The sequence below is a fragment of the Lemur catta genome, chromosome 5 (genome assembly GCF_020740605.2).
Source record: "Lemur catta isolate mLemCat1 chromosome 5, mLemCat1.pri, whole genome shotgun sequence".
NCBI lineage: Eukaryota > Metazoa > Chordata > Mammalia > Primates > Lemuridae > Lemur > Lemur catta.
Window position 1 is genome coordinate 12864670 of NC_059132.1, and position 13256 is coordinate 12877925.

At 52.0% G+C, this 13256-nt stretch overlaps 1 protein-coding gene across 2 annotated transcripts in view; it reads left to right on the forward strand.

Annotated features, from left to right (window-relative positions):
* The first annotated feature begins 8972 nt into the window (after window positions 1-8972).
* The window catches only part of NEURL1B (neuralized E3 ubiquitin protein ligase 1B), a 34145-nt gene continuing 29861 nt past the window's right edge, over window positions 8973-13256 (forward strand). For both annotated transcript variants that reach the window (XM_045551157.1, XM_045551158.1), the window contains exon 1: window positions 8973-9142. In XM_045551157.1, the coding sequence (XP_045407113.1) occupies window positions 9112-9142 (31 nt within the window). In that variant the 5' untranslated portion in view covers window positions 8973-9111. The remainder of the gene's footprint in view (window positions 9143-13256) is intronic.

Here is a 13256-nt window from a genome sequence, read left to right on the forward strand (position 1 = left end):
CCCCCATCTGGTGAAGACAGGGCCAGTGTTGCTGGGAGACCCTGGCAAGTGGGGGACGGAGTGGGGGAGGGTGGCAGATGGGTGGGCACAGGCCTTTTCAAGGCAGCTGCTGGAGTAGGGGCCTGCTCTGTGGGGTCTTTTCAAGAGCCGTGACGACAAACAACGAGGGACCGGGGTGGCCCCTTTCTTTGCTTTCTTCCCCTACACCTGCTTGACCACCTGTTCCTCCGAAGGCTCCCAGCCTCTCTCCTTTTCTTCTGCTGGCTCCACTGGTCCACCCCCCGCTCTCCCAGGCCTCTTCCTGCTCCCCTGCTGAGGCCCTCCGGTGACGCTTCAGGGACCCCCCCCACCCCGCAGACCAGACTCTGCTCTCCTTCCTCCCCATGTCCCCTGCACAGCCTGGCGTCGGGGCCTGTGCACAGAAGTGCCCTTCTCGCCTATCTTCGCTTGTCAGTCTGCTCACTCAGCCCCTTAAGAAAGAGCTCTTCAAAACTCGGGTTCACGTACCCCCTAAGAGAATTTTGAACACTCCATCTGACATGCAAACATTCGCAGTTGGCATCTGAATTTTTTTTTCATAAATGTAAATAATTGCAAAGGGTGTGATTTCCAGGGTGCTGTACACCGAACGTGTGCCTTAAATATAAAATCTCATCAACAACCTCGGCGCTGTGGATTCTGCTCGTTCACTTGCCTGAAAACCCCACCACGCACACTAAGCAGCGCAGCCCGCCCTCCCCGCCCCACGCGGCCAGGTCGGGCTGCGTTTCGGGCAGAAGGCTGTGTGCCTTCGTCTCCCAGCTGTAAACATGCTAATGCGCGGTTCTGTGTCAGCCTCTCTTCTGAACTGTTCCTAAGCCTAAGAGGGAGAGGTCATTTGGTGCCGCCTGCGTTTCCCGAGATGCCACCGTCTTGCCTTCCTGCCTGGGGACGCTCCCTCAGCACCCAGACCCTTTCCAATCGCCTTCCCTCTAGTGCCCCAGAAGGTTTTATTCTTTTAAACTTTTTATTGGAAAATGTAACACGCTGAGAGAAGGCCCATTACGTGTGCCTAAAGCACCCATGAAAACTAGAATGTGTAGCTCAATACTTTCTCAAAGTGCAAACATCCAGGTGAAGAAATAGAACAATTTCTAGCTTCCCAGAAGCCCCGCTTGGACCACTCCTAATCACTACCCCTCCCTCCTTCGAATGTAATCACCCTGAATTTTATGATAGTCATTTCTTGTTTTTCTTTCAGTTTTGTCACCTTCGCATGCCTGTTTTTAAACATATGACATACACATAGAGTCGTGTAGAATGTATTCTTTTGTGCTGGCTTCTTTCACAGGACAATATGCTTGTGAATCATCCTGGCTGCTGTGTGTAGCAATACTTTGTTTTTTCTCGTTACTAAATAGTATTCCATTCCATGAGTATCTCCCAATTTATTGATCCATTCAACTACGGATGGATATTTGGGGTGTTTTCAGTCTGGGGCTATTTTGAATAAAACTGCTATGAACATTCACCAACAGGTCTCCAGGTTCACATAGGTGAGCGTGGCTGTTGGGTGTATACCTAGGAGGGGAATTGCTGGATTATCGGGATAGAAATATGTTTAGCTGTAATAGATACTGCCAAATAGTTTTCCAAAGTGCTTGTACCTGTTTTACACTTACACCAGCAGTGTGTGAGTTCCTGTTGCTCCACATCCTTGTTAGCTCTTAGTATTGTCAAAATTTTAAATTTTAGGCAATCTGGTTGGGGTGTTGTGATTATCTCGTTGTAACTTTAATTTTCATTTTCCTGATTATTGATGAACTTCAACACCTTTTAATATATTTATTGGCCATTGGAATATTCTTGTGAAGTACTTGGTTTTTGCCCATTTTTATATCAAGTTGTTAGTCTTCTTCATATAAATTTGTGGTTGTGTTTATTCTGGGAAAAAAGTAAGTTCTTTGTTAGTTATTTGTGTACAAAATATCTTTTCCCACTCTGTAACCTCCCTTTTTGTCTCCTATTGATGTCTTTTGAGAAAAAGAATTTTAAATTTTAATGTAGTTGACTTTATCAATCATTTTTTTTATGGTCAGCACTTTCTGTGTCATGTTAAAGAATATGTCCACTACTCTGAGGGGATGAAGACATTCTCTTATGTTACTTTCTAGAGGTTTTATGCCTTGCCCTTAACATTTAGGTGTACAATTCCCCTGAAATTGATCATGTGCCTGGTGTGAGGTAGGGATCAAGTTTAATTTTTTTTTTTTCTAGAGAGATGTCCAATTGACCCAGCACTCCTCATTGAAAAGCTTATCCTTTCCCCAACTGTGTGGCAGGGTCACATGTGTCACAAAACATGTGTCCATTTACATCCGGCTTGTCTCTCCTGCACCAGTACCACACTGTCCTACTCGCCATACCTGTAGCATAGGTATAGACAATCTAGCACAGCAAATCCTTCCTTTTCAAAAAAATGGCTATCCTCTATCCATTGTGTTTCTACATAATTTTTTTAAAAACTAGAATCTGTTTGCCAAGTTTGCCACACACATACACAAACCTGTTAGGATTTTGACTAGCGCTGTCTGTGTTGAATCTATAAATCAGCTTGAAGACAATTGACTTCTTTAACATATTGAGTCATCCAATCCATGAATATGATATATCCCTTCATTTATTTTAGCCTCTTTGGATTCCTCTTCACAGTGTTTTATGGTATTCTGAGTACTGTTTGCCAAACACTTTCCATGCATCCATCATCTCATTGCAAGTTTATATCGCCTACGAGGTAGGTATTATTGTCATTTCCATTTTACAAATGAGGCAAGCGATGTTCAGAGAGGGTAAGTCAGTCCACAAAGACACACGGCCAGCAAGTCATTCAGCAGAGCTGAAGGATGCAAGTGCTCAGCCTTGAGACAGTGGCCTGAGCCAAAATATACTGGACCTGGTGTGCGCAGCCAGGAAGCCTGGGCTCTGCCCTGCTCACAGATGGCCTCTCCACTCGGCAGAGGAGGCAGTGTAGCCTCAGTGGGCTGAAGTGACCTGCCCAGAGTCACCCAGCCAGAAGGTGGCAGAACCAGGACTCAAACCCAGCCTGTTTGGCCGCATCTGGACCCCCGTGCAGGGGAAGGGGATTCCGGCAGAGACGGGCTGCAGTCAGCTTGTGGGCAGGCGGGGCGAGTCCAGGGACAGGGTGACAGGGAGAAAGACAAAGCCTTCCCACGCTCAGGCACACTGACTGCTTCCTGTGCGCCGGGCCCTTCTGATTAGCCCATCTCCTCCTCCAAATGCCCTATGAAATACAGACTCTTACCAGCTCCATTTTGTAAATGTAGAAACTGAGGCACAGAGAGGACATATGTCCTTCTGAGGTCACCCAGTTAGTAAGTAACCAAGCTAGGATTTTGGTCTAGGTTCTTAAGGCCCCACAATCCATTATTCCAGTTTTTATTTAAAAGTCCATGTCCCCTTGGGTGGGTCCTCCACAGCTCCAGGAAGTTGGCAGAGAACAACAGGTTGTCCCAGGGCCAGGCCAGCACTGGACACTGGACTCTGAGACGAATCAGCACAGGCCTGCCCTCAAGCTGCTCGGTAGGACAAGCCAGACCCTCTGCAAATTCTCAGCCATCTGAGGGGCCAAGAGGAGGAAAGCACAGACTCTCGGGTCAGAGTATGCTGGGTTCTAGTTCTGGTCCTGCCACTCGTGGCTGTGTGGTCTTGGACAAGTTGCTTCACATCTCTGAGCCTCCCAGCATGCACTGTAGAATGTACAGCTGCCACCCTGCAGGAGGAGGTGAGGATTAAATGAGACAAATACAGGGTCTGAGAAGCAGCTCCTTAATCCTTAACTTCTTTTCCTGCTAATACTTCTGTTATTAGGATTAAAGAAATGAGAGCCTGCTACGTTCAGTCATACTGTTCTCTGTCTGTGTGACTGTGACCAAGCTACTTACACCGTTTCCCCATCTATAAAATGGGCATGTTGACAGTACTACCTCGTAGTGTTAACACATCTATTGCAAGGGTTAGAACGCACCTGGCACTCAATAAACCTTAGCTATTATTGTGTCATAATTGTCACTGTAATTGCACAGTGAATGCAAGTTATCGAGATCACAAACTGATTTCAATTCAGCCCTTGCCTCAGGCTCCTGTTCCATGCTCATGTCATGTGTTTCAGAGCATCTAAGCAATGTCCCTGTGTTATATGAAAGTTGAGTTCAGGGCATCCATGACGCCAGCCTCTAGCAGGGCTGCCTCTCTTGGATGTCAGGAAAATGTCAGCCCTTGGCATTTTCAGATGGCTGGCATGGGACCCATCCATCTGAACACTGTTAATATGTTTTAGGGAAAATTCAGGAAGAAGTTCTGTCCGCTAAGCTTTCCTGTGAACCATAGATAAGCTCCCTTTAGAGCCAGCTCCAGGACCAAGTGTGTGTGTGCAAGCACCATGGGATGAGCCTTCTTTCCCTTTTTGCCTTGGCTGCCAGGTATACCTGCCAGACTCTGTACCACATACAAGTGTCTTGCTCATTGAGGGCAGTGCAGCATGAGCACAGGTTTTGAAGCCCGAGAAATTCAGACATCTGGCTCTCTGCTCACTATTGTGCCACTTCAAGCAATTGGCTTCATCACTCTGAGCCTGTTTCCTCCTCTGTAAAAAGAGAAAACTGAGAACCCTCTGAGTTCTGCCTCCTCCTGGCTATGTGAACTTGGCAGCTCCTTTCTATCTCTGTGCTTCACTTTCCTCTCCTGCAAAATGGGAATTGTGTTAATGACCACACTGCCAGGCTGCGATGAGGATCACTCAAAGAGTACAGCCTGGTGCCCACTATGTGGTTGGCAGTTTGTAACCAGCAGCTGAAAAATAATGCTTTCATGGGTAAAGACCCACCGGGTTTGGAAATCTAAGGTTTTATAGGCAGGTTTTGCAGAAAAGCAGAGCCTTCCTGTAACAATTTTTAAAACCAAGCTTTGTGGTTTGATTCCAACCTGGATACTCAGCTCTTGAGCCTGTGGGGAGGAGGCTGGGCAAACTCCCTGGAAGACAGGATCATTTCAGCCAGGTGTCCACAACGGGCATACGCCCTCCTGCCCAGCCCCTCCCCCACAGGCTTGATGTGTGCCATTTTTACAAGGTGCACCTGACTGCCTGCTAGTGCATGGGCAGGGCCTGCTGGGGCATGCCCCAAGGGAGCAATGCCAGGAAGCCCAGCCGGGACGCTCCCACTGCCCACTGCCCTGGGAGGCTCTGCTGACACTGCATAATCGAGAAAGGCAGCCCCACCCAGGGGCCCCTGCAACCCACGTGCGGGCGGGTACCGGTGCCACAGGAGGGTGGCAAAGTCCATGCGATTCTGGATGAGGTTGGTGGGGGTGTGTGGGGTGGGGGGAAGTCAAGTCCAGGAGTGGCTATGACTGGAGGCTGCTGCCCAGGTCTAAGGATGCCCCCGGCCCCCCGCCCTGTCCCACAGGCCCTATGGAATCCTTTAGTGTCTGCAGGGACTGGTTCTGAGACTCCACCCATTCCCCTCCAACCCCAGCACCCTCCTCTCCTGGAAACTGGGCAGAGCTGTCTTCTCTAACTTTGAGGGGACACTGTTTACAGGATAAGGCTTGGAGACAGACAACACCTGGGTTCACATCCCGCCCCCCGCCCCCTTAGCAGCTGAAGAGGCTTAGGCAAGTGACTCCACCTCTCTGAGCCTTGGTGTCCTCGTCTGAAAAACAGGGATGACAGAGCCTATCTCCTTTGGTGAGACGTGACTGAGCTGCGTGGGGCGGGGGGAGGTTCAGATTCCACACCTGTGGTGGTAGAGCCTCCTGTGCAGCAGGTGCTCGGGGCCCTTCCCTTTGTCCTGTCCGCCGCAGTCCTGGGTCCCAGGCCCCTATCATATGCAGACACAGGTCCCACACTGTCCCAGCTGGCCCTGCTTGGGAGCTAGTGGGCGGGGGTGAGACTGGGGGAGGCAACAAAAATGGGGGCCCACATCCCAGAAGATCAGCTTGGCACACACGCAGCAAAGACAGGGGAGTATCCCTGCAGTTCTTCCCGGGCTAGAAGATGCAGGACCAATAAGACTCGTGAACTTCAAACCATAATTTACTCCTGTGGTCTCATGAGGGTTGCAGGGCTCAGTGGATTGTTGGGCTGGGAGTTGTACTTTAAGAGCAAGGTGATGCATGAAGTCCCTCCACGACAACCCTTCCAGGGAGTTACAAGGTTTCTGTTTGCACACCTCCCATGACAGGGATCTCCTCTTACCCCAACGCCACCTGCACCACCTTTGTGGAGCGGCTTTGTCTTCCTTCTTGAGTGTGGTGCCCAGAGCCAGAGCGACTTCTGGAATGGTCTACTCAACAAGCAGTGGAGCAGCAAGCCCCTCCTTTGTCCCAAAGTCTATATTTCTGTTAATGCATCCCTGTTTTTTGTTTGTTTATTTCTCCCCCTACATATCACTATTGATCATACCAGGACCTAGTGCTACCATCAACCCAAACTCATTCCTTCACAACTCTTTCTTTCCTCTTCCTTCTTCCCTCTCTCTCTTCTTCTCTTCCTGCTTTCCTTCTTTTCCTCCCTCCCTCCTTCTTTCCTGTTTTTATCCCAGCTCAGAGCAATGCATCTCTGCAATCAATCTATTCAAATGTGTATTGAGTACCTGTGCATGCCGGCCCTGTTCTGGGCACTGGGGTTTCATAGTGAACGCAGCCTGTATCCTGCCTACAGGAGCTTCCCATTGGCAGTGGGGAGGAGGGAAAGGTAGCAGCCACAACACCCACCTTGAGGGTGTAATTGAGGGACAGAACAAGGTGCAGAGGGACCTCAGAGGGTAAGCAACTACTGTAGATGCTCAAATTTAAGGCAATCCAAATTAGGATTAAGGTCAATCCCTGTTCTCCCCCTGAGAAGATGCACAATAAAGTTAAAAAATATAAACTTTAAGGGGTGAAGATAAAATAATCCTCCTGTAAGATTTGTTTTAGACATATACATTTAAAATTGTTTTTATATAAAATATTAATTTGGAAAAATTGCTTTTGTCCACTTTCAAATTTCAAGAAACTATTTGATTCAAATTCTTTTTCATGTGGCTTTGACACTAGTGTCACCATCACGGGGTGGGGTGGGTAACTTTTTACCAGAGCATGGCCTATTCACAGAGCTCTATGTGCTAAAACCCAGCTGGTTCAAATCCATGTGTCACAACCACTGCGCCCTGTGACTGCACCACAGGTGCCATCTACATACATCACGTCAGGAGCGTGGGGGCTTCACGTGCTACAGGTGTGCACAACATGGACACTCAGTGGGGCTCCGAAAGTGACCTTTCAAAGGACTCTTGACAACAACCCCTCACCCTTGCAGTCACAAAGTCCCCTCTCCTGTGCATTGCTTTCTCTGAGTGACACTCCCTTGCTCCTTTGACAGTAACGCTGACCCCCACCCTCCACACGCATCCCGGACTCTCATGGATTGAAGGTGTATCGTGCTAATGTGCTTTTCCCCAACAGAACTTTGGGGTTAAAAATTAAGTAACTGAGAGAGCACCTGCAGGATGAGAAGTTAGTAACTCAACTACAAGGCAACCTTGCATTCAGACATATGATAAATCAGGGCAGCGTGAGGAACAGAGGTTTCCCAGAGGTGGCCGCTCGGAGCTGACCTTGAAGAATGAGAACCCTAAGGGAGGGGTCGTGCTTTCTAGGCAGGAGGCACCAGAGCAGCCAGGCGGGGGGCTCTGTCCTGCACGTCCCCCTTTTATCCACATAGCTCCAGGCTAGCTTTGCCCCTTACCAGCAGGAGGTTTGGGCACCTCTCTTTGATTCCCTGAGTCCCCATCATCCCTCTTCCTTATCTGGGAAGTGGAGGCAATAACACCTATTTCAAAAGATCTCAAGGGATACAAGAGCATAGGAAATAGTAAAAAAAAAAAAGCTGGTTTGGAATTGGGTCTTCTCAGCCAAGTCATTGCACCTCCTGGGCCTCAGTGTTCCAGTCTGCGAAATGGAGCCGGGGAGGGCGTGGACTAGCAGCCTCACTGCCACTGAGTGTGGTCCAGGCATCTGCACAGGAGAGGTGAATGAATGAATGAGGAATGCCTTGTTGCTCCCTTTACCAGGAACACTCTCCACACCTGTCCCCATGGCCGATCCCTTCTTGTCCATCCCATGGAGCTTGCATGCCCCCAACCGACTCCCTCTAAGCCCCCCAAACAATGTCACCCCCTCATTGTCTATCTTGTTTCGTTTTCTTCCTGGCTTTGATCCCTATATTGTGTGATCTTAATTGCTTGTTATTTCTGTCTTCACCACTAGCATGACATCTCCAGGAGAGTGGGAACTTGTCAGTATCTACAAGGCCCAGCGCAGTGCCTGGCACATAGGATGTGCTCAGTTGGTATTTTAATGAATGAGTGAGTGAATTAATCAATATGGCTTCCCTCCTCCTGATCTTGATCTTTGGACACCACCTGGGTTTCTCTTGGCCTAGTGGGTAGAAAAGACCCCGCCCCCACCCGGGCACCCCGGCTGTACCGTCTCCCAGCCCTTGTACGCTGTCCCAGGCGCCCTTCTGCCTGTGTGTACGTCCCTGCCCCCACCCCAGCCCACCCCTCCCCTCCTCGAGAAGCTCCGCCGGGAGGACTTGGCCCGCTGGGAAGAGGGCCTGGCACACAGTAGGCCTTCTCCAAGCCTTGGTATCAATGAACGAAAGGCCGGCGGGCCGCCAGGCCTGGCCCCCCGAGGGCACCCGGCTGCGCGGCGCGCCTACCCGGCCCGGGCGCGGGAGCGGCGAGGGCGGGAAGCTCGGCTGTGCCTCTCCCGCCACCCGGTGCAAACTTTCAAAAGATGCGGCGGCCGCGGCCCGGGCCCTGCGCGGTTGGAGGCGGCGGAGGGCGGGGGCGGGGGCGGAGCCGGCGGGCCGGGACCGGTAGCTCCGCCTCCTCCTCCCGCGGACGCCGCCGCCTCCCTGCCGGCGCCCACCCCGGCTGCCGCCCGCCGGCTCGCCCGTGCAGCGGCGATGCCCCGAGCCTCGACCCCGGCCCGGGTGCCCGGCCCGCCGCGTAATTAGCCTCCGCGCGCCCGCAGCGCGCCGCCGCCAACGCCGCGCCCGACGCAGCGATGGGCAACACGGTGCACAGGACCCTGCCAGGTATGCCGGGGAGCCCCGCCCGGGAGGCGGGCGCCGGGCTTCTCCTCTCCTCCGGGGGACCTGCGGGGTGACTCCTGGAGGGCCCCCCCGCGCCCCCTGGAGCCCGCGGCGCACGGCCGGCTGGAGTCTCAGGTGCCTCCTGGACCTCTCTCCGCGCGCGCCCCGCGGCTGGGCTTTGCGCTCCGGGAGGGCGGGTACCGCGTCCTGGTTACCTTGGGGACCCCCGTCCTCGTTCTCCCGGCTTTGACCAGATGCGCGAAAGGGCCGCTGGGGCGATGCCGCGCGCCCCTCGCCTTTGTTACAGCCCGAGGGCGCTGATGAGTGAGTCGGGCTGACTCAGGGGGCGCCTGGAGCCGGGCTCGCCCGGGCTTCCGACGGCCAGAAGCCACCCGTTGTGCCGAGACTGCAGCTGCCGAGAGTGGGGGATGCTCGCAGGGGTACCCCAGTTTCCAGCCTCCCTGCACCCCCGCGGCACGTGCTGCCTTGCCTTGGCTGCGTTCCCACGCTCACCCCGGCTGCGCCCCCCTCTGGTGTCCGCTCAACCTGGGGGCTCTTTAGTCCCCGGGGAGCCGCTGCAGCAGAGTGCATCGCCCCCTAGTTAAAATCTCCCCAGAATTTCCGAGACTAGAGTGAGGATCCGGAGGGTGGGAGGAGGCCTTACTGAAAAATACCTGGTAATTTGGGAGCAGATAGCACACATGGAGGGTCAGTGCCCGGCACTTTGAATACCCCACCTTGGTATGCAAAGAAGCTTCGGGCTGAAGATGCATATCCCAATTTTACAAATGAAGAAATTGAGGCTCAGAGGAGGGGAAATGACTTGCCCAAGGTCACAGCTAGCAGTGGGAAAATCCGGATTGGGACCCTTATATGTCTGTCCCCCCTTCCCACACTACCCCAGGTCTTTAGAAGTATTTTGGCTTACGGCTGGGCCTTTGTAGAATCATTAGTGCAAAAGATGAGAAGGGTGTGTGTGTGTGTGTGTGTGTGTGTGTGTGTCTGTGTGTGTGTGTCTGTGTGTGTGTGTGTGTGTCTGTGTGTGTGTGTTTAAAGCACAAGGGTTTGGCTCAGTGGGGAAGCAAGTCAACTGTGGGGCAGATTTAGTGTGAGGCTTTAGAAGAGGGACATGTCACCCCATCGCTGCTCCAACACTATCACATAGCTCTCCCATCTAGGCATTACACGTGGTTATCAAAAAATAATTGTTTCTTTCCCTGGAGGGGGTTGAAATGGACGCTGCCGAGCGCCGGATTCCTGAGGCCGGCTGTGGAAGAGGAGCCAACTCCTGCTTTGTAAGCCTCTGGGCAACTTTAGGGCAGCTGTGCTCGAACCTTCAAATTCCCAGAGAAGTCACAAGTACAGAGTCACCAACTAGTCGTGGTAGAGGTGGGATTCGAACCCAGGTCTGCTTACTGGAGGGTGGGCTCTACCTCCCGCGGACGTGGCTACTACCCGCATGGGGGAGAACCTCCCCACCAGAGAGGAGGTATCCAAGGATGTTGGCAAATATGGCAGCAGATGTTCTCCTAGCCACAAAGACACCGGGCTGAGGCCCCTTTGTTCAATTTCTTAATTAAGAAATGTTTATGCTGTTTTAGTAAAAAAGTCATTCTGCCACGTGTGGGTCAGCCTTGGGGTGGATAAAGGGACAGACACACGCCAGGCAGGCTAAATATAGCTGGAGATTTATGTAGTCTTCATTCCTTTCAGCCCTCGCTCTGTGGACTGGGCCACCCTAGGCTGGGAGCCTGGGGTTCCAGTCGGTTCCCTACTGCAGTGTCCAAGTGTGGGAAATTCAGACTCTCTGAGGCCTGAAGCTTGCATTGAGGCTGAAGATAGGCACAGAACTGGAATTCCTGAGCCACATCAGGTGGCAGATGCCAAGAATATGAAGGACTGTTTATTGTTTTGTGACTTGCCTGTAATCAGTTTGTTGCACACACTGTGCCATTTTTATACCTCTATGCTCAGCATGTGGTGATCCCCACGCCCAGAGTATCTTTTTCTTGTCTAGTCCATCTTCCAAAATCCAGCTCAGTTGTCACTTCCTCCAGGAAGCCTTCCCTGACCACCCACAGTCTCATCCTTTGCGCTGCTACCTGGATACCTCCTTAAGTCCCTCCTTGTTCTTCCAGCGCATCACATTGCTTTTGTCTGTCTCCATGACTCTCCTCAGGGTTCCCTGAGGACAGAGCCCATGTCTCAATCATCTTGGATCCCTGATTGCCCATCCCAGAGCCTGATGCCTGGCAGGGGCTCAAAAACCGGTGGTGGAGCTCAAATGTTGCCTGAATCGGAGACTGAAAGAACACTTGGCACAGTCTTGCCCTGTAGAATCCTTGTACTTTCATTCTCAGGAAAAGGACACATGCGTGGGGTTCGTTCTGCGGGACTTGAAATAGAGAGCTGGCATTTGCCGAGCACCTGGATTCCATGCCAGGCTTCCTGCATATGTGGCTTCCTTTACACGCCAAGCACACTTCTCCTTAAGGCTCCTGCACTTGCTGATCCCTCTGCCTGGAACATTCTTCCCTGGACCTGCCTGTGGCTCCCGACAGCCTCCTTCTGGTCACTGCTCCAGTGTGGGTCCTGCCACTGTCCTGGCCCTAGCCCTCCCCACCTTGACCCTGCTTTATGTTTCTCCTTACCTGACATGCTGTATGTGTAGTCAGCTGGTGCTCAGTCTGGCTCCTCAAGTAAGTTTTGTCTGTTTCCTTCACTGCTATATGTTCAGCACCTAAAGCAGTGGCTAGTTCGTAGTAAATGTTCAGTAAATATATGTTGCATGAATGAATGAATTTAATTCTCCCAACGGCCCTTCAATGTAGGGATTATCCCCATTTTACAGATGAGAAACCAAGGATCAGAGGTATAGTGGCTCGTCCCAGCCCACATGGCTCATCCAGTTGGCAGAACCAGGATTGAAATCCAGGTTTATTTAGCTCCAAAGTCCTGCATTCTTTCTCTGACATGCAGTAGATAACGTTTATTGGGTGCCCCATCATGCACATGGCATGTCACAGGGTACAATAAGGACATGCCATTCTTTATGATGGGTTTCCAGAAAGCCCCATAGCAGCTCTTGGAAAGTGCATCAGCATATTCAGACAAATGCCCTTTAAACAGAAGCGTGCAGGGGTCAGCACAGGACCTGGCATCTGCTAAGCTCCTGCCGTATGCTCTCCCTGTTCTCTTTCCAGTTGCAAATCAGTCCTGCAGAGTAAGATGCCATTCTCCTCCATGGTACAGATGAGGAGACTGAGGCACAGAGAGGCTAAGACACTTAGCACATGGGTAGGCAGTGGCAGAACTCAGCTTGGAAGACTGAGATCTGTCTGATTCCCAATGCCACATGGTCCTTCCCTCTGGACTCCATTAGCCTTAATCTGGCTTTTGTAAAGGGAAAAAAGAGTGTGAACAGGTGGGAATAGGGGAGGGCAACATTCCGGGATGGGGGAAGGGACTCTTCCACTTCTCCCACCAGCACATTCCAACCCCTTCCCTCCGCGCCTCTGCAGCTCCCCTTAGTTCTGGCTGGAGGGAGGCTAAATTCAAACTGCAGGTTGGGTTTAATCATTAAGTTGGCCCACGTTCGACCAGGCCAACGGCTTTTTAGTGTTAGCTCGATAACCAGGCACTTTGGAGTGAGGAAAGCCTGTTGACCCTGCCCTGTTCCAAGCCCTGGCCAAGGGCTTTACCCACAGAATCTATTCTACGTAACCACCATTTAGAGGGGCTGTTTATTCCCATTTGACAGGGCAGCAAATGGAGGCTGAGGCAGGTAAAGGACAAAGGCACACATAGTGTAAGGGAAGAACCTGGATGGACAGTCTGCAAATGCCGCATCCCGGGGGAAGCACCTGTGCCTGCCCCAGACACTCAGACCCCTCCCCTGCAGAGCCCCTTGCTCTGTCTGACCCGGGGAAGGAGCCCTGTGGGTGCGGGGCCCGCATGGTCAGCCATGCCACTCCCTGGCTTCCCCTCTGAGCGGTGGGTGGTGATGCTCCCTGGATCTGGACTTTCTCAGCTCTTGGGAAGAGTAAGCTTTGTCACTCTCCTTCCAGCTGCATGCACGGCCCTGCAAGTGATACTCCCCTTTCTTCCTGCTTCGCCC